The sequence below is a fragment of the Colletotrichum paranaense genome (genome assembly GCF_030867605.1).
Source record: "Colletotrichum paranaense strain IMI 384185 chromosome Unknown Scaffold_10.1, whole genome shotgun sequence".
Taxonomy (NCBI): Eukaryota; Fungi; Ascomycota; class Sordariomycetes; order Glomerellales; family Glomerellaceae; genus Colletotrichum; species Colletotrichum paranaense.
In genome coordinates this window covers 1,467,519-1,485,640 of record NW_026848968.1, presented here as the reverse complement: position 1 = coordinate 1,485,640, position 18,122 = coordinate 1,467,519, and the positions used below count along the sequence as shown (strand labels likewise).

General features: G+C 52.0%; 7 protein-coding genes across 7 annotated transcripts; 3 read left to right on the top strand and 4 right to left on the bottom strand.

Annotated features, from left to right (window-relative positions):
• Positions 1-4,149: 4,149 nt before the first annotated feature.
• CPAR01_12192 (uncharacterized protein) lies at positions 4,150-5,476 on the top strand (the record flags this gene model as incomplete). The annotated part of the gene is made up of 3 exons (XM_060496450.1): positions 4,150-4,473; positions 4,548-4,989; positions 5,046-5,476. The coding sequence occupies 3 exons, from the start codon at positions 4,150-4,152 to the stop codon at positions 5,474-5,476; spliced, it is 1,197 nt and encodes a 398-aa protein (XP_060345235.1).
• Positions 5,477-5,679: 203 nt separating this feature from the next.
• On the bottom strand, positions 5,680-7,571 carry CPAR01_12191 (acetylcholinesterase; the record flags this gene model as incomplete). The annotated part of the gene is made up of 4 exons (XM_060496449.1): positions 5,680-6,552; positions 6,611-6,928; positions 7,014-7,343; positions 7,431-7,571. The coding sequence occupies 4 exons, from the start codon at positions 7,569-7,571 to the stop codon at positions 5,680-5,682; spliced, it is 1,662 nt and encodes a 553-aa protein (XP_060345234.1).
• A 1,108-nt stretch (positions 7,572-8,679) lies between these two features.
• On the top strand, positions 8,680-9,966 carry CPAR01_12190 (dihydroflavonol-4-reductase; the record flags this gene model as incomplete). Its single annotated transcript, XM_060496448.1, has 6 exons — positions 8,680-8,753; positions 8,819-9,098; positions 9,157-9,247; positions 9,325-9,527; positions 9,599-9,788; positions 9,842-9,966. The coding sequence occupies 6 exons, from the start codon at positions 8,680-8,682 to the stop codon at positions 9,964-9,966; spliced, it is 963 nt and encodes a 320-aa protein (XP_060345233.1).
• Positions 9,967-11,027: 1,061 nt separating this feature from the next.
• Positions 11,028-12,026, top strand: CPAR01_12189 (oxidoreductase; the record flags this gene model as incomplete). The annotated part of the gene is made up of 1 exon (XM_060496447.1): positions 11,028-12,026. The coding sequence occupies one exon, from the start codon at positions 11,028-11,030 to the stop codon at positions 12,024-12,026; it is 999 nt and encodes a 332-aa protein (XP_060345232.1).
• Positions 12,027-12,249: 223 nt separating this feature from the next.
• CPAR01_12188 (uncharacterized protein) lies at positions 12,250-13,146 on the bottom strand (the record flags this gene model as incomplete). The annotated part of the gene is made up of 2 exons (XM_060496446.1): positions 12,250-12,419; positions 12,474-13,146. The coding sequence occupies 2 exons, from the start codon at positions 13,144-13,146 to the stop codon at positions 12,250-12,252; spliced, it is 843 nt and encodes a 280-aa protein (XP_060345231.1).
• Positions 13,147-13,706: 560 nt separating this feature from the next.
• CPAR01_12187 (cyanide hydratase) lies at positions 13,707-14,936 on the bottom strand (the record flags this gene model as incomplete). Its single annotated transcript, XM_060496445.1, has 3 exons — positions 13,707-14,689; positions 14,743-14,836; positions 14,889-14,936. The coding sequence occupies 3 exons, from the start codon at positions 14,934-14,936 to the stop codon at positions 13,707-13,709; spliced, it is 1,125 nt and encodes a 374-aa protein (XP_060345230.1).
• A 1,226-nt stretch (positions 14,937-16,162) lies between these two features.
• On the bottom strand, positions 16,163-17,692 carry CPAR01_12186 (FAD binding domain-containing protein; the record flags this gene model as incomplete). The annotated part of the gene is made up of 1 exon (XM_060496444.1): positions 16,163-17,692. One exon carries the CDS (start codon positions 17,690-17,692, stop codon positions 16,163-16,165), a length of 1,530 nt encoding a protein of 509 aa, XP_060345229.1.
• Between the last annotated feature and the right edge of the window lie 430 nt (positions 17,693-18,122).

The following is an 18,122-nucleotide window of genomic DNA, read 5'->3' as shown; positions in this document are numbered from 1 at the left end:
ACGAACGAACAGACTCCTATTCATCATGAAGTTTCAAACAACTTCATTATGGAATGCGACCGTAGCAAGACTCTACCAGACCGCATAGACTTGGGCTGGCTTCGATTGAGGGATTGACGCAAAGTGAAGCTTACTTACTTAGTAGCGATGACAACTCGACTTCAACTCTGCCAGAGATACCCGTTGACCTGAGCAAAGTGCCAACACCTGGTGCGTGCGAGCGGAAGATCATTTCGCGACTTGTAACCCAGGATGGGCGCCGTCTGTTTATATTGCGATGGTAGCTCGGACAAGTTGCCGGGAACCAACACGTGTGTTGGAGCACATGGCGGGCATGCAAGGCATGGAATAGCTGCAATATGCACAGAAAAGATGGAGAAGTGAGGGAGGGAGGGAGGGAGGGTAAGAGGTAGGGATGGAGGAAGACCGAAGCCAGTCATGACGCCGTGCCTCTTTGGGCCGCACAACTGCGTAAGGCGAGATCCATATTCGATGGCTTCGACACTCTAATCTCCGCTGTCCAGTGGGCCTGACAACTTCGGCTCCGCTGGCGAGTATGCCCCGGACGGTGAGGTGGGTTGGCGCTATTTCTTCATATCGGGTGCTGCGCCGTTCAAGCCGGCCGCTGAGGATACGGCCCGGATCGGTGGCGCAGGCGGGTTTGTTTTGACCTTGTGTCTTGGTTGGACTGAATGAAATTCGATACGTCAATGATTTCTATCGCCATTGGTGTGTGGTCGCCGTAGACTTGGCCACCGATCCGTGAGTTACGATAGTAAACATGGCGGATGGACTGGTAACATCGACGGTTGGCTCAGATAAGGTAGGATCTGACGTCGTTCGCGTAGTTCTAGCGATGACTTGCCTAGAGAAGCATGCTGAGATCATGACAGAACCAGCAGGACTTCAGCCGGGAATAACGAGATCGAAGGACTTTTGCAGGGCCCTGGTCGTCACCAACACGAGTATGGGAGGGGAGGGTAACTCATACAGAAGCATCCCTGTGAGGTGCGGTGGTGCGCAGTTCTGCTGACCCGTGTTCTAGGTCTCAAAGGCGTCTTTACTCCTTAAGGTAGGCTTTGATCTTCCTGAAGAGGCGCGGTGTCTGTTCTTATCAACCTGCGATGCGCAGCTGAGGCGACAGAAGGTTCGGTGACAGACAAGATCGGCGTTGCACAATTCTTTGGTTGCCATTAATGCCAGCCCTCGTCACAATTGCTGCACATGGACCAATCTCACAGACGAACGTTCCCGTAATGTAGATGGGGTTGATTTCATTCGTCCTGCCACACATCCCCGTCCTTCGTCGCAGACCGGCCGAGATCTTGGTTGGTCAGTGCCATGAACTGTCGGTCGAACGTCAATAAGATAGAAGTTATGCTAAAACAGTTGGGTTGTGGCTCGTAGCTCGTATTCTGTCGGTCTACTGAACCGCCCGTCGTTACGTATTTGCAAATTTCTCTTCGAGATCTCCGCCATGTTCAGGTGAAAGAACACCAGCCTCTTCCGACTTAGACCGCAGCAACTTCATCTTAAGCTGTTGCTGATGACAGGGATGCTTGCATTGGTAGTGCTTCATCCCGGCTATCCGCGGCGGGCGCCAGTGTCCGACCAAAGAACACAGAGAGAAGGGGGGGAAAAATCCCTCAGAAGGGTGTCTCGGCCGATGGTACACGGAGCGTAGCTCGCCAGCTTTCATGAATAGTACCATTCTGTTGCCGGGATGCCATGGCACCCATGGTTATCCATTGGACAATTTGACAAGCAGACTTGGGTGCGTGGGATCAAAATCCTTCGATCACTTACAATATTTGTCTACCTCATCAGGATGCCTAAATCGGGAAGGCCTAGCGAAGGAGGATTCTTTGCCCTGAGGCCTGCATATCTTCATCGAAAACCACCTAGGAGAACCACAGAACTTGGGTAATGCCAAGTGCGGTTCCTGGAGGCATTCCGCACACACCACGCAGCGAACATCGCTGCCCAGAAAGGAAGCTCAGCGCCATTGACCGAGAGCTCTATCGAGTGACTGCATCATGAGAGTATCTCGGTGACTAAAGTAACGGCTGCCTTTTCCGTTTGGACGGGTTATCTGTTCGCCAAGTTCAGCCAGGATACCACCTCACCTTAGGTACACTGGATGTCGGACACTTCGTCACCATCACAGCAGCATCGGATGTCAGATCTCAATCGCGGCCGGGTGGTTGCAACGAGAACAGACGGACATCCCACCAAACTGAGTTGGCGGGAGCGGGAACCAGAACGGGACGTTGGCGCCAACAGCCCCCAAGCCCACAAAGCCCCCCTCAAGTCCTCGCAAAGGGACCACAAGGCGGACGATATTGTAGTGGTGTGGTGACATTAGGGCCCAAAGAACGACGGGCCCCAGGGCGCACAGACGGGCCTCCGGATGCTACGGATGGGCAGGGAACTTTAAACGAACCTGTGTGATGGTCGCATGCAACTTCAGTTTACCCAAGATGAACTGCAAGCCACAACGAGAACTCAATGGCAAGTAACATTCCGAAGTGCCCATCGAAGGATCTAGTCGACGCCAACAGCCGGACTGCGGCGTTTCTTATACGTGGTACAAGTCAATAGTGGCGTAGCCTCATGACGAGCTCTAACAAAGATTGTTAGCACGAAAAGCCTCTGATGAGTGAGCTGATTTTGTCGGACCAACAAGGGGAAAAGCCATTCAGCTTATGCGAAGAGGACCACCGGAATCCGCTACAGAACCCCATAAACCCTCCACGCCCCGTCTCCTCATCCGACAGAACGTCCGACCATGGATCTGGTGGATGTTGAAGATTTTGACGAGGAAAAAGAAAGCAACGGAATCGATTCCTTCGACATGTGAAATCCTGTACTCCGTTTAGGACCACTGGTACAGAATCACCTGCGCCTCATTTCCAAAAAATCGTCAACAACACCCGGGCTGTGGGCACACTGTCCGTCCTTCAAGTACGGTAGAGCCTAACCTAACTGGTATCGCTGTCCGATGCCCATGTCTAGACCTCTTCCTAAATGTGTAAAGATGGAAAGGCAAAAGAGTGACAAAGATGAGGGTGCCTGGATGATCCCGGTCAGGTACATGTTCGTCGGACATCTCTTTTGGGCTCTCGAGGCTGTTCTCTTTCATGCAGGCCTTTATGTCGAGGACCATCAATGGTCAATCTCTTCAAGCTTCCGCCTGGTCGGTATAGCATACGTAAGTCCAGGGCATAGAGCCAGATCAAAACATCAGCAAACTTTCACTGGACATTGATCTGAGAACCACAAACGTTTTCCTCAGCAACTGCCTGTTCATTCTACCGAAACCAACACTGCTCCAGAATCAAACGTTTTGTGTGGAAGACATTGGGGACGGTCCAGAATTTGATCCTGGCGACGACCACAAAGGATGGCGGATGCAACGACCCATTCATCCACCCTTTGGTGATCACTGTCCTTGTCCCTCGACCTGCGGAAAACTGCAAGGATATAGAGTTCGTTTCTTCTTGGTCGTCTCGCGATCGGTAATCTAGTCTATCGGCCGTTTTCTGTCTACATGTACCCGCAGCCCTGGTCTTCCTTCACCTGGCCCCCAAACCCGCGTTCGTCCCTCGGCGAACCACATGGTTGGCTATCCACCCTCCTTTCTTGGGAACGGAGACGCATAGTGGCCAACGGTTGATTATTCCTTCGAGTACTGCAGTAGTCTGCAGACTGTCACGCCCGTTTCACGCCACCCTCCTTCTCGGCTTCGATGCAAGGGCGGGTAAGAAAGAGAGTTGCAGACTTGTGCCTGGCGGGAGACATACGCGGGGGGCCGTTGTCTCTTCCTGTTCACATACTTTTTGACTGCCCAATGAAATCCCCGCCTTTCCTTTTCTACCACGGAAAGGTTATTGAACCCTTCGGACTTGGACGGACGGGCTCTCCCTAGTCTAAAGCCACAAATTCTGCACAAGATAGGCCTGGGAATGGACATATAACCGTTCGTGGGGACCCAGTCGTCCCAGCTTATTGGATTCTCCCTCGATCTGCGTCTGCCATCTTCAACTGTTCTGGTGTCTTGCCCACAGACCGTTGGCCTCTCGGGGCCCACAACCTCATCAGACCAGCTTGATCTCCTACGGCTTCAACATCAATCACTGCATATTCGACATGGTCGAGGGGAACATTCCCGGCGAGAGCAATGCGCTCATGGTGCAGGTGCCGGCCATTGTCTTCTTCGTACTCACGCCCATCTTCGTGGGCATCCGGTTTTGGTCGAGGATCAAGATGAGATCCGGCCTTGGTTGGGACGACTGGACCATCCTGTTCTCGTTCGTGAGTCTACTCTACAAGAAACTCGGTACCATTTTGTTCGCTGACGCTCCCAAGATCTGCTGCCTGACTGTATCGATATTGATGATGATCTCCTGCGAGTATGGGTTCGGCCAGCACATTAGAAACCTGTCTAAACCTAATAAGGTCATGACTTTGCAGGTATGTAGCCAGGAACACCTCATGCCGCTTGGTTGAAGTGAGGTATCATGTAACATCAGTCTGACTGTTGATAGTTGTTCTACGTTGCACAGATCTTCTACAAGATCACCATCAATCTCACAAAGGCATCGATATTACTCCTATATCTTCGCATATTCGTCCAGCGGTACTTCAGGATTCTTTGCTACACGCTACTCAGCATCATCCTGGCCTACATGGTAGCGACATCGGCCTCTTCGATATGGCAGTGTACCCCTATTCCGAGAGCTTGGGACAAGACTATTCCGGGCACTTGTATCTCGCTTACTATGAACTGGTATGCGAATGCGGGATTCTCTATCGCTACCGATATCCTCATCATGGCATTGCCGCAGCACGTTCTGTGGCAGTCGAAACTCCCTCTCAACCAGAAGAGGCTGCTCATGATTGTCTTTGCTCTGGGCCTTTTCGTCACGATCACGAGCATCTTACGTATGACGACGCTGAACTTTTCCACCACAAGCCCAGACACCACTTGTAAGTAACAAAAAGACTCCATATGACTTCAAACATATGCTTACATATTGACGCAGTCGACATTGCCTCCACGCTCTGGACAGTCGTCGAAGATAACGTCGCCATCATCTGCGCCTGCCTGCCAATGTGCCGTCTACCCTTGACCTACCTCTTCCCAACATACTTCGCGACCAAGAAAGGGTCGTCTGCCGGCAGCTACAACACAGGCTCCGCGCCGCGAACGAACAACAGCAACTTCATCCACGCCGGTACGAGCCGCAACGACTGGCACCCATACCAAGGCCGCGAAGAGAAGAACGGGATTCATCTGACGAGCGTGCATGCCAGACCAAAAGTTGGGGACGATACGAGCGAGGAGTACATCCTACCTACAGCCGCCGACGAAAGGCGTGTGAGGACTCCGAGCGAGGAGGTGGAGGATCGGCGGGCTATCAGGAAGACGACGGCGTTTCACATGACTTATGACGAAGAACGGCCGAGAGTATGATCCTAGGGATATAATGTGACAGAGAGGACAGCTACGAGTAAAAAGTATGATTTCCCGGAAATGTTACTACCTAATCCTCGTTCTGCGAGGTGTAGAAACACCTTAGACCGGAAGTGACTACGCCGAATCTTACGTGACTCATTTTGAAGTGTCCTTACCTCCAACCGCAATGAAAGAAGGGTTATGTGAGAGCTATGATATGTTTAAGCTGCAAGAGACGCAATAATTCTGTCGCGCCCAATGCAACGGTCGGTTGTAAAGCTGTCATACCGGCTGACATATTGACCAGTGGTGTTCAAAAGTAAAACGTCCTTATTCTGTCCATACAGCGGGAACTTCGCGATTTCCTGTCCATGGGGATTTCCGCTTAGAGTGAAGCTGGTCATGTATCGCTGCAAGGCAATCGCAGTCTCTGGACTAGACATACCAACCCCGTTATCGGAAAAGGTGTATGCAACATCATCGGCGTGCATGGCTGGGTATACACCAAACTCGTACTGATGAGTCGTGCCATTCAGCGCTCTCACGAGAGCAAGACCATTGCACCGGAAAAGCAAGTCCTGCATGGTGAGGGAAGTACGAGCGATGTGGTCCGTGTATCCATAGGAGCCATTGAGAATGGGCGGGTACAGCTCCGTTGCCATGTAATCGATCGAGTCAGCGCTGGCTCCGGGAAGGGTGACGGACATCCATTCGCGGTAGCCAGCGTCGTCTGTGATGTCGAAGGAACCGAAGAAGAGACCATCGTTGGTGTTTGAGCCAGCCATCACTTTGACTTTGGTATCGAACTTCCCCTCCGAGATCAAGACTGCAGGCTCGGCCGGGACAAAGGTGCCATCAACTACCGGGCTGAAAGTGAAGCTTCCCAGGCGGCCTGCAAAGACCTGATCGCTGTTGGCTGCAATCATAGAGGCAGCAGGAAGCTGCCTAGCTTCGGCTAGAGTGCTGACGTTTAAACGCGATAGGAATTCGGCAAAGATATCGTCCTGGTTCTGGGCTGGCGGAGATGGGAGGATCGCTGGGGACTGCGGGATAATCTGTTGGAAGGGAACGGAGCCCTGGGAGCCGCCGAAAGCCTACGGGATTTCCGTATTAGCCTCTTTCACCCCCTCAAATCACTTTTCCTTGACTCACAGTTGTCTGAAATACGATCGAACCTCCTCCAGCGGACTCTCCTGCAAGAGTCACACGAGCCGGGTCTCCGCCGAAAAGGTGAATGTTTTGTTGAATCCACTCCAGCGCAAACCTCTGGTCGAGGAGTCCAGCATTGGCAACGCCTCCCTGGGATGTAAATTCTGGGCCGCTGAGGAAACCAAAGGCACCAAGGCGGTAGTTGAGAGCCACATAAACAAAATCGTGGTTGCCTTGTCTTAAGAGACCAGCAGGCGAACCGCTGTTTAATCCAGCCTTGGAGCCAACGTCGTAGCCACCGCCGTAGATCCATACGAAAACCTGTTTGAGTAGCCAGTGTCAGCTCAGGAATCTTAGTTTCTTTGACGACAGGGAAATCGTATGGATCACAAGATGTTCTACTTACGGGTGCTCTAGTAGCAGTCTCATTGGACCTGACAGCATCAAAAACCTTCTTCGGGGCCACCACGTCAAGAAACAGACAGTCTTCGCTAGCTCTCGAGTCGAGGAGCTGACTAGCAGATATCGAGATGTTAGGACCGAATAGGTATTGGTATACTTGTTCGATCAGGCTCGGCGTCCATTCCGGGAGGGCCTGTGGGCAGATTCGGGCCTCTTCACCCTTCTGCACGATAGACCTGTTCGTTGCAGGAGGTATCGGGGCAGCGAATCGAAGACCTCCAATTGGTGGGGCTCCATATCGAATGTTGGAAAAGTTATATGCTTCACTCAAGGTCTGTGATCGGTGAGCTTTTCAAGGATGGCAAAATCAAGTGTCGTTGTCTTTGGGGCAATTGCCCTTCAAACACAAGGTTTTACTTACATCGAAGTTGAGAGCTTGATGAAGCTCGTAGCCTAAGTCTACAATCGGTAGACTATTTGACGTATTGCCTGTTTCGATGCATGACGCTGAAACGAGTGAGAGGCAGACGAGCGTGATGGTACCTGCAACGAAAGAACGCATCAGGGGGAGAGTGAAGCCGTGTCGATCTTTGATTGATGAGAAGTGAATCAAGTGTGCTTGCTAAAGAATGAACGGAGAAGAGAATTTGGTTTCTTTTTAACATTTCTACTGCTTTTTTGCTTGCCTCTCTTGGCTCTACTGAAGAAGACAGTATTGATTGCTTCTACTGCACCTCGCGGGTCTCTCCACTGACAAACCAGTCTGTACGGACGAACCTTGAGCCGCGATGCAGCCAGCTGACGTCTGTAATTGCTGCATGTTGGATTACGATAGCAGGAACCAAGACTATAAGTCAAGGGCAAGGGTGCTTGAGTCAAGCTGCGGCCCGATTCCTTAGCTGAGCAGACACCAGCGCGGAAACAAGCCGCTCTTCTTTCCTCTTGTGCTTCTTCTCTTTCTTTCTAGAAGGTCTGTTCCTCCTCCACTCTAGCCGTCTTCACCACCTTGCCAGGGCACGCCGGCATTCCATCAGCCGGGATATATCACGACTTGTAAATAAGCGAGAGAGAGAGAGAGAGAGAGAGAGAGACGCCATTAAGGTATTCGGATAGACGATGATGTGTATGGCTCGGATTTTGATTGGGCAGATACGCGTACGTGGCTGTCTGTAGTAGCCTGTAATGCTAATATCCCGGGGCCGGGTCCGTCAGCTCGGTTTCGGGAACGATATGAACCGGTTTAACTGCCGGGTAAGGCCATTCAGGAGCTACAGCCAGGGAACGGAGAGTCATTGTGGAGTGAAAGCTGTTTCTGTACCATTCCCGGGTCCATAAGGCTAGCAGTTACTTTCTTAGCGGGCAAGGAAGCACGGCCATGTCAGCGACACTGCGAGACATACTTGTTCCTATGTCCGTACACTCCGTCTAAAAGACTGACTGACGTAATGATGTTAAGTCCGTTAACAACAAAAAAAACTTGCAACTAGAGTTGGCTCACACGTACCTGTTAATCTCACATATTTAATAATCAATTATTCCGTAGTAAAAATTGACTGTATTACTGGACAAGATACACATTGTTAGAACCTACGTGGTCGCATTTTTAATTTTCTGTTCGTCAAGACTGAGCCACCTCCTTGGCAATTTCACACATCCAACCTTCTCAAAAAATGACCAGAGTTCTTCTTACCGGAGGCAGTGGCTTCATTGCTACGCATATTCTGAAGCTTCTTCTTGAACGCGGGTAGGAGACATTCCAATTCACGACTAAAAAGTATATGCTGGTCTCAACTAAAAGCATCCATGTAGACACTCTGTGGTCACAAGCGTCCGCAACCAAGCCAAAGCAGACGCTATCAAGCAGTCATATCCTGAAATCGGAGCCGACAAATTGTCCTTCGTCATTGTTCCCGATGTGGCTAAGAGCGATGCATTCACCGATGCCGTCAAATCTGACCCACCATTTGAGGCGGTCATTCATACTGCAAGTCCCTTTCACTTCAACGTGACTGACATCAAGGCGGACCTCCTTGATCCCGCTATCAACGGAACAACCGGTATCCTCCAAGCTATCAAAAAAAAATGCCTCGTCGGTTAAGCGCGTGGTCATCACGTCATCCTTCGGTTCCATGATGGACATTTCCAAGGGGCTATGGCCCGGTCACACTTATGACGAGAGTGACTGGAGCCCCATCACGATGGAACAGGCGTTGCAGAGCGCTGGCGCTGGTTACTCTGGTGAGTTGACTCCTACTGTCTCGAGATCGCGCTGAATGCGGCACTTGATAATTGCTATGTATCTGACAAGTATACAGCAAGCAAGAAGTTTGCTGAAAAGGCAGCTTGGGACTTCCTCGAGGCCGAGTCTCCTGCGTTTTCCATTTCCACAATCTTACCACCCCTCGTCTTTGGTCCTGCTGTGCAGAGCCTGGCTTCCCTTGATGCCCTCAACACCTCAAACCAATTTATCCGCAGCTTCATTCTTGGCGCGGCGAAAAAGGAAATTCCTCCCACTCAGGTCAGTCCATCTTCCCTGCCGTAACTCCGATTATTTCGACGCACTTCGGCTGACTCGAGTGTGTATCACAGAACCCCATCTTCGCCGATGTACGAGATGTGGCATTTGCTCATGTAGCGGCCATGGAGAAGAAGGAAGCTGGCAACAAACGCTTCTTTATCACGAACGGCTACTGCTCAAACCGTGAGATTATTGAAATCATCCGAAAGCGCTTCCCGGAATACAAGTCAGCTTTGCCTTCCAAATGCACTAAGGGCGGTGGTACGTGGAAGCTTTGATTGCAACTTATTCAACGATCACTGACCGCTGTCTAGAACTGCCCAAGGAGGTTTACCAAACGAACACCACACGCAGCGTCGAGATTCTGGGCATGAAGTACGCGGATTTCGAACATTGTGTTATTGACACCATTAGATCTTTTGCCTCCGTCAAGCAGTAGCATCACAGTGCTCGGGTATCGGGGGAGATGACATCAAAATTGTAGCATATCTAGCATAGGAATGATTAGGATTGCTTCTATGTTCGAAATGTGTTAATCCATAGGGGTGATGTGCGATAGTCTAGAATTTGAACTTCAAGTAATATTAGAAAACCCCAAACCCGAAGAAAATGATGCTGCTATGAGGTGGTCTATCAACGTAAAGGAATCTGCACAGCAATATCCTAAGGCATGAAGTCCTGCGCCATCATGTACGCTTCATTCCTGGCCTCCTCATCATGTAGAGCCCCAATATGGTTTCCGGACAAGAAGGGGGTTTAGGGAAGCCATGGTTTTTCGTCAAACGGACGTAATGAAGCCTACCATTTTTGCAAATTGTAAACCGATAGAAGAATGAGACAAACAAGTATCGGTTCAAATAGAATGTTTGATTGGTAGGAGCATGTATAGTAGTTTCATGCGTGCTGATGATCCAAGCAACCTGTTGCTGTCGTCTTGTTCCAACATCGGCTGGGGACCGATAATGCGGCCGACGCGGCCGCTTGCGATGACTGAGTTCGCTAGAGGCCCAGAGCCTCTAGTAGGTAGCAAGGAAGGTTGAAACCAAACATTCAATTGAAAAGGACACAGTATAATTAGAGACAAATTCTACCTAAAGTATCTAAAAAGAGACCACTTATGAACTGAATGGGGTGAGAGTCTGGAGTTCCCGGCTGGATATTCCAGCGCGGGCAATGCGGCCGCATGCCGCACGTTGACTAGTGAGTGGAGGGAGGCGCAATGCGGCGACGCGGGGATACGGTAATGAGATGCATGCTTAGCCAAATCGACGGCGGATGAATAGGATACTTCTGGACTTACGAACATTAATTCCGAGAGAGGTCATGTTGCCTGCGCGCTGGTGGCTTTTTGTATGTCTGAGAATCGAGTATAAAGGGTCAGGTCGGTCGATTTGACATAACCTGGTGGGAGTTGAAAGCATATCACACCTCATTATACTTTACATCTCCATACACTTCAAATCCCCAACAAGCGGCTGATCAGTCTCCCATTTTTACATCATGTCTTCAAAGTACGCCTCTTCCCATCTTTCTCCTCAAGGTCCTGGGGATGCTCGTCCTACAGCCCTTCAAATCATCAAAGACGAGGGTGTTGAAGACAAGCTCTCTGACAAGGTTGTCCTCATCACTGGCTGTTCCTCCGGCCTAGGAGTTGAGACGGCGCGTGCGCTGTTGGTGACAGGTGCAACATTGTACCTGGCGGTTCGCAATCCCGCCAAGGCGAAAGCTGCCTTGGGCGACATGTCCCAGAACGACCGAGTCCATCTCTTGACGCTTGACCTGAATGATCTCACGAGCGTCAGGGCCTGCGCCGCAGACTTCGCGACAAAGAGCAAGATCTTGAACATCCTCATCAACAACGCGGGTGTTATGGCGACACCTGAGGGCAAGACTTCCGATGGGTTCGAGACCCAGTTTGGCACCAACTATGTCGCCCACTTCCTCTTCTTTCAACTCCTCAAACCTATTCTTGTTGCCTCCTCGACCCCAGAATTCCCTTCGCGGCTAGTCAACGTCTCTTCAAGCTTGCATAGAGCCTGCGAGGTCCAATTTGACAATTTTAATTGGACTGGAAACTACGACCCCTGGAAGGCTTATGGCCAGAGCAAGACTGCTCTTGTATGGATGGCCAACGAGGTGGAACGCCGATATGGATCTCAACACCTCCATGCCTTCAGTCTCCACCCAGGGGGCATCTTGAGCGGTCTTCAGCAACATGTCCCTGTCGAACTGAAGGAGGCATGGGGGAGGAATGAGGCCCTCGCCAAGCATTGGAAGAGCGCTGAGCAGGGAGCCGCGACTACTGTGTGGGCGACGGTTAGCAAGGACTTGGAGGGCCGGGGTGGTAAGTATCTTGAGGACTGCCAAATCATTGGTGCATGGGATCCCGCAACTGGTGATGTTGGCTCGGGATACGCTACGTGGGCGTACGACCAGGAGAAAGCTGAGAGGCTGTGGTCATTGGGTCTCAAGCTTGTCGGGCTACCAGATGCCGAGTAAGGCCATACTTCGGACCGCCTGGAGATGCTATAAATTGTATGAGCTTTCTGGTAGAAGCATGAGATCTTAAACAGTACTCCAAAAACTATATCGTTGCATGCACGATCAAGTACGCAGGCTAAGTATGCAAGAGCATCACGTAGTGTTGTAATTGACAAGGCTATTGTTCATCATTTCCAAACCTCCCATTTCAAGCCGTACGTTTAAAACCTGAAGTGACCAACTATTTGGTGAGGACTCCCACAACATGGGGGATCACATCGCTGCTTGACTCATCCGGCGGTTGGGCCAAGTCCACCTCGCTCCATGAGCCAACCTGCCTCAAGGTCTGCCCAGTGGCTCGGCACAATTGACAAGAACCCATCATGTGCTCCCAAAAGATATTTGTGAATTCTGGGAAACAATGTCAGTATGATGCATGTCCGAAGGTGTAGGAAGGTTTCTCACGTTGAAAAAATGGGATAAACAGCCCTTGCTCCGCCTTGACATGCTCAAAGACGTACCATCGGCCGCCCTTCTTCAAGTAGTTGTAAAGCAGCTGTATGTTCTTCTCCGGCTCCGGAATGCTGCAGAGGCACTGGACAGTCATGATGCAGTCGACGCTACCGGGCTCGATCCGTCCGCCCCAAGCCGACTCATTGTGCAAATCCTCAATGCCTACCGGCACAACCTGATAGGTTCCTTTTAAGCCGACCTCTTCGACACGTCGTTTCAGCGATGCAGCAGAAACCGGGTTCGGCTCGACGCCGTAGATCTTGGTCGGAGCTGCACGGGACTCGGCCTTGGCGGACCGGACGACGGTGGCGAGCGACTCGGTCCACATCCCACTGCCGGCTCCGATTTCGAGGACAACACCTTCGATAGGCTTGCTGGTGCCTCTTTCGGAGACCCGTCCGTCACGAATTCGGCCCTCCAGGAGCGGCAAGACTTTGTCCTCTGCGCTGGCTTTGGCTTTGGGGCCCATGAATTTCCAGAACTCGCCGAACCAGGCCTCTTTGAGTGCGGACCAATTCGACAGGGTCTTGACGTCACCGGTGATAGCGAGTTTGAAGATGGTCAACCATAGGTAGATCAAGGAGATGGTCATGAAGAACCATGGTAGAACGATCTTTTCCAACATTGTGATCATGTGAGGCGGTTCGATTGATAGCAGAGACCTGAATACTCGCAATGGTATCACTGTGATGCTTTTGATGCCTTAATACAACATAAATTCGGAAACTTTACGAGATGTTTCCGTCCTCTTGGTCAAAAGCGGTGGAGCACGGATATTTTGGCGCCATAGAATGGCAGCAGAATGCAACGGAGACAAAAAGTTTGCCCCTCAGTTTCAAACCCCGCGCCGCCTAAGGTGGACCGATCATCTCCAAGACGTAACGTGGGGCCGGGAAACTTGCTCGCTTCGATGGAGAGAGTGCGTGAGTTCTGCAGTGAAAGCAAAGACAAGGTAGAGCGAACTAAGAATATATCTTTATCAGATAGAATGTAGAGTTTATGACACGTTTAGGGACGCGCAACTACAATAGGCACCAGTGGTAGACTTTGTTTCAAAAGGCCAAAAGACCCGAGATGAGATTTTCTATGTACAGTCTAATCATTGTTCATATTACAAATGGGATTTTTACAGGCGGACACTGATGTTCAGAGTCCCGGATTGCTGTTGAAAGCCAGCTAGAGCATTTAGAGCTTCTTGACAGGCTTAGCGGCAGGCTCCTTGGAGATGCGCTTGGCAGTCTCCTGCTCATCGCGCTCGTGGAGCTCAGGCTTGGAGTCCAGGGGGCGGTCCAGGCCGAGGCGGTGGTAGGTGCTATAGGAAGCGATGCCGCCCTGGGGGTCGGCCTCGGTGACGAGCTCCTTGCGGCGGGTGTCGACCAGGAGGCGGATGAGGTCGGGGCGCATGTAGTGGCCGGCGAAATCGGCGAGGACCTTGGTGAGGTGGGTCTCGTTGAGGTCAATGTCGACGAACATGAGACCGTCAAAGTCCTTGTCGGGCTTGGGGACAGCCAGGCTGCCGTCGGGCTTGTAGATGCGGGCGTGGCCGTTGTAGTCGGAGGGGTCGGTCTCGGGCTCGACGCCCTCGGGGGTGTTCTTCTTGAGACCCTCGACGGAGAGGCGTTGGAAGGGAGCGAGGACCCAGGTGCCGGTCTCGATGGCATAGGCCGGGGTGACGAGCTCGGAGGCAGTGTCGGCGTAGTTGGTGGCCGGGTCAGGGGACACCTGGCGCTGGACGCCGGGGTAGATGGGCCATCCGGCGACGTGAACCTGCTCGCCCTGGGAGACGTTGAGGGACTTGAGGAAGGGGTTCATGTTCTCCCAGCAGTTGAGCTGGCCGACGCGGCCGATCTCGGTCTCTGAGACGGACATGAAGGTGTCGCCGGAGCCATCACCGTAGACAAGCTTCTCAACGTGAGTGGGCTTGATCTTGCGGCGGTGGTTGATGATGGCGCCGGTGGGGTCGATGAAGACCTGGGCGAGGTAGAGGGTGGCATGGTCAAGCTCGGCGAAGCCCATGGAGACGAAGATCTGGTTATCTCGGGCGGCGCGGCGGATACGGCGCATCTCCTCAGAGTCGACGCGGAGGGAGTTCTCGCGGTACTTCTTGAGCATGGGGAGGGACTGAAGGTAGGTGACCTTCCACATCCAGTAGGGGTAACCGGGGATCCCTGTGGGGGTATTAGCATGCTGAAGAAGTTTGAGGCCAGGAGGGGTCACTTACAAACTTCGGGGAAGGCAACAAGCTTGCAGCCGGCCTGGCCAGCCTCGTTGATGAAGTTGATGGTCTTCTGAACACCACCCTCAAGGTCGAACCACTAGGAAAGTCAGTTATAAGTGGAAAGGGAGGAAGATGGCATCGAGGCTTACACCGGGCTCGGAGGTGACGGCGGCGGCCTTGTACTTGGTGATAGGCATGTTGGCGGGTGTTGTTATCGAAAAGATTCGAAGGGAGTTGAGTCGATGATTGTATGAGACTAGAAGTCTTGATGATTGATGATCTTGTGTGAGTGTGATGATCTGGAAGGAAAAAGAGATGAACCAAGTCGCGATGCTGAAGCCTTTTTATGATTTCTTCTTTCTCTCAAAACTGACTTTGTTGGAATGGATTGACCAATTCAACGCCGTCGGGCTTTGCGAACCATCTTGCAGACTGCATTTGACAAGTTGCATTTCTGAGTTCTTCAACACAGGTTGATGTCAGTTGCTCGCTTGATTACAAACGCCGTATGTGTTACTGCCTATTGATGTGATCCGGGCATTCGGGTCGAGTTGCGCAAGTTTCTAGTCCGCATTTCATTTCCATAGGCCGCCAACACCTTTGTGGCGTGACTGATGTTCGAGAAGTTCCGAGCTGACGAACGGTAACCAGACGGACAGGCTGTGACACGACTCAGGCACTGCGGATACCAACATCATTCCTCACAGGTGGTAGGTAGCAGAGACTCGGAAGAACGCGCATCAAGCAGTCCCCTTGGACCTAATTCCGAGCCATGCGAACTTCGTCCGGGTGCCACGGAAAGCTGGGCAAAAGCCGCGCTGCAGAATGACATGTTGCCTCTGACGTAAACAGCACCCCGACTGCCGCTTTCCTCCGGGTCGATCAGGCGAGATCTTTTGGGTGCTCTTAATTTAGTTCCCGTCTTCCCGGCAGCGGCGCGGTTCTCAACGTGCAGCTGGCCGGGGGGCCATCGCCGTTTGTGGATCTCCGGGATCTGGAGATCTGCGTGCGTTCAAACCCCGCCAGATCCAAACACCTACATCGTCTGATGTTCGGGGACGCCTCGATCCCGATAATCTGTGGGGAACCCTGGGTGTCAGTCACGGGAGAGAAGGAATTTGCTAAATACTATGTGGAATTGTTCCTATCCACTACCGATCTGATAATGCTGTCTCTGCTGTGCGTATGGGCGACCTTGTGCTCTGCAACGAATTGAATGCTCGCGAAACACAGCTCTTCCTTCCGTTCGCGTATCGATCCATGTCACCATTGCGTCTCCCGACTGTCCTCGAACCAAAGCATTTCCTCGAAGGCCCTAACGCCTCATCCTATACTCAAACACAGTCTTCACCCAATGCTCCCTCACCCCCTGTCTCCAACTCTAGTGCTTCGTATATTGCTCTGCGTTCTGCCCGCTTCTGCTTCACTTCTTGAGGAGATAGTCGCGCTTCAGGAGAACTTTCATGATAGCCTTGGAGCGAGAAGGCTGTTCCTTGTAGGTCGGGTTCGGGTTACCGAGCTTGTCCCAGAGGCTGGGAAGGCCGCCAGCACCCCACTTGTCGCGGAGTTCATCGTAAAACTCCTTATCGTGAATTCGCCAGAATTCCTTTTCCGTGTAGTAGTTTTCACCGTAAACCACCTTGATACCGCCGAGATCGCGAGTAGCCTGCTCAATCATCTTGTTATCCCGGATGAATCGCTCAAAGGCCTCGGGGCTGTCGCGACCTGGAACGTCATCAGGCCCGTGGATGGTCTTGGGACCCCACAATCGTACATTGACATTGATATTGTGGCAACGTTCACGGTTGCGACTGTCGGGAATGACTCTTACGGGGCAGATCCAGACAGGATAAATCCCCAAGTTGTTGTTGACCCAGTCGAGGAAGGCCGCAACGGTGTTTCCCGGCAGCGTAATATCTTGAAAGAACATTTTGCGGTTCTGTCTGCTATGATGGATACTAGCGAACAAGCACTCACCCTTCACGATGGGATTGAGAAGAAAGCGTGTAAGACCGTTGAAGGTATCGGGATTCTGACCGTAAACTCCCATCCAGAAAGAGGCTCTATCGTATCGGAAGAGATAATCCTTGATCGGTACCAGGTCAGTGACTATTTCTCTCTTGCCGACTGAGCGAGATTCCGAAAGCGTGCAGAGCATGCAATTGGTGTCTCTGACGTGGGAGACCGACTCGTGCACATGCAGAGCGAACCACTGATCATGAGCTCGGCTGAAGCGAACGACAGGCATGCCCTGCTTCTTCTCATCCGTCATGGTGCCAGTAATGATGACACCATCGTTTAGGCCGAACATAATGGCATCGACGAAATCGACGGGCGAAGTGTCGGCGGTGTAGGACTGCATAGTGTTCAAAGCTTCGGCGGCGGAGTGAACTGGGAGATAGTTGAGCTCGACAAATCGGCGAGCAGGAACAAGCTTGACTTCGATAATTGTGCATAAACCGAGAGTACCACAAGAGCCAGCGAGACCACTAAAGAGGTCCGAGTTCTCGACGGGCGAGGCGGTGACGATGTTGCCGTTTCCAAGGATGACCTCGAGAGAAGCGACAGACTTTTCAAAGTGACCATAGCGGAATGAAGAACTCTCGAGCGCAGTGCCGGAAAAGGCGCCGCCCACGGTGATGCCAGGGAACTCAGGGACAACGGCAGGAATGAGGCCGTGCTTGAGCGTGGCCGTGACGAGAGTCGCTATTGATGCATTTGGTTCCACGGCAGCGCGGCGCCGGCGAGGGTCGACAGTGATGACATGATCCAGCCCACTGATGTCGATGATCTCATCCGCCTGTCGGGTGCTGGGCCGGGTGCTGTTGGTCGTCTTGTGATAAACGCGATATTTTATTCCGTCGCGAGCGAATTGTCTAGCCTTGGCGGCGATGACGCTGACGCGCCGGCGATGCTTGATCAAGCGATACTCCGTCTCAATGGATTCGGCCATTTTTCCATGAAGTAGACGTGAAATGATTGAAGACTGATAAGGATAGGTCCGACGAACTACTTGAAGCTTCCGAGGGTGGAACAAAAATGTGGTGGGAATCGGCGGTTGGTGAGGTGACAAGTCTCAAGGAAAGCAACTCGACTGGAAAATAGAAAGTTGGAAGGAGGTATAGGCAACAGGGAAAAGTCCTCTGACCTAATCAACCACAGCGGGGTGAGGGTATCTAGACGGAGGAGGCCGGAAGGATGAGGAACTTCTTGGAAGACCAGTTCCGTGCCATGAACCCTGGGCCTTGTGAGAGGATCCGTGACCAGGCAGTGAAAGGCATGATGCTTATTGCCTCGTCGTATGTTGTGTGTGGGCGTGGCTGAGAAGGCGAGTGCAGGGGATGACTGTGCCTTCATTGTCTCTCTTTGGTGACATGAAGAGG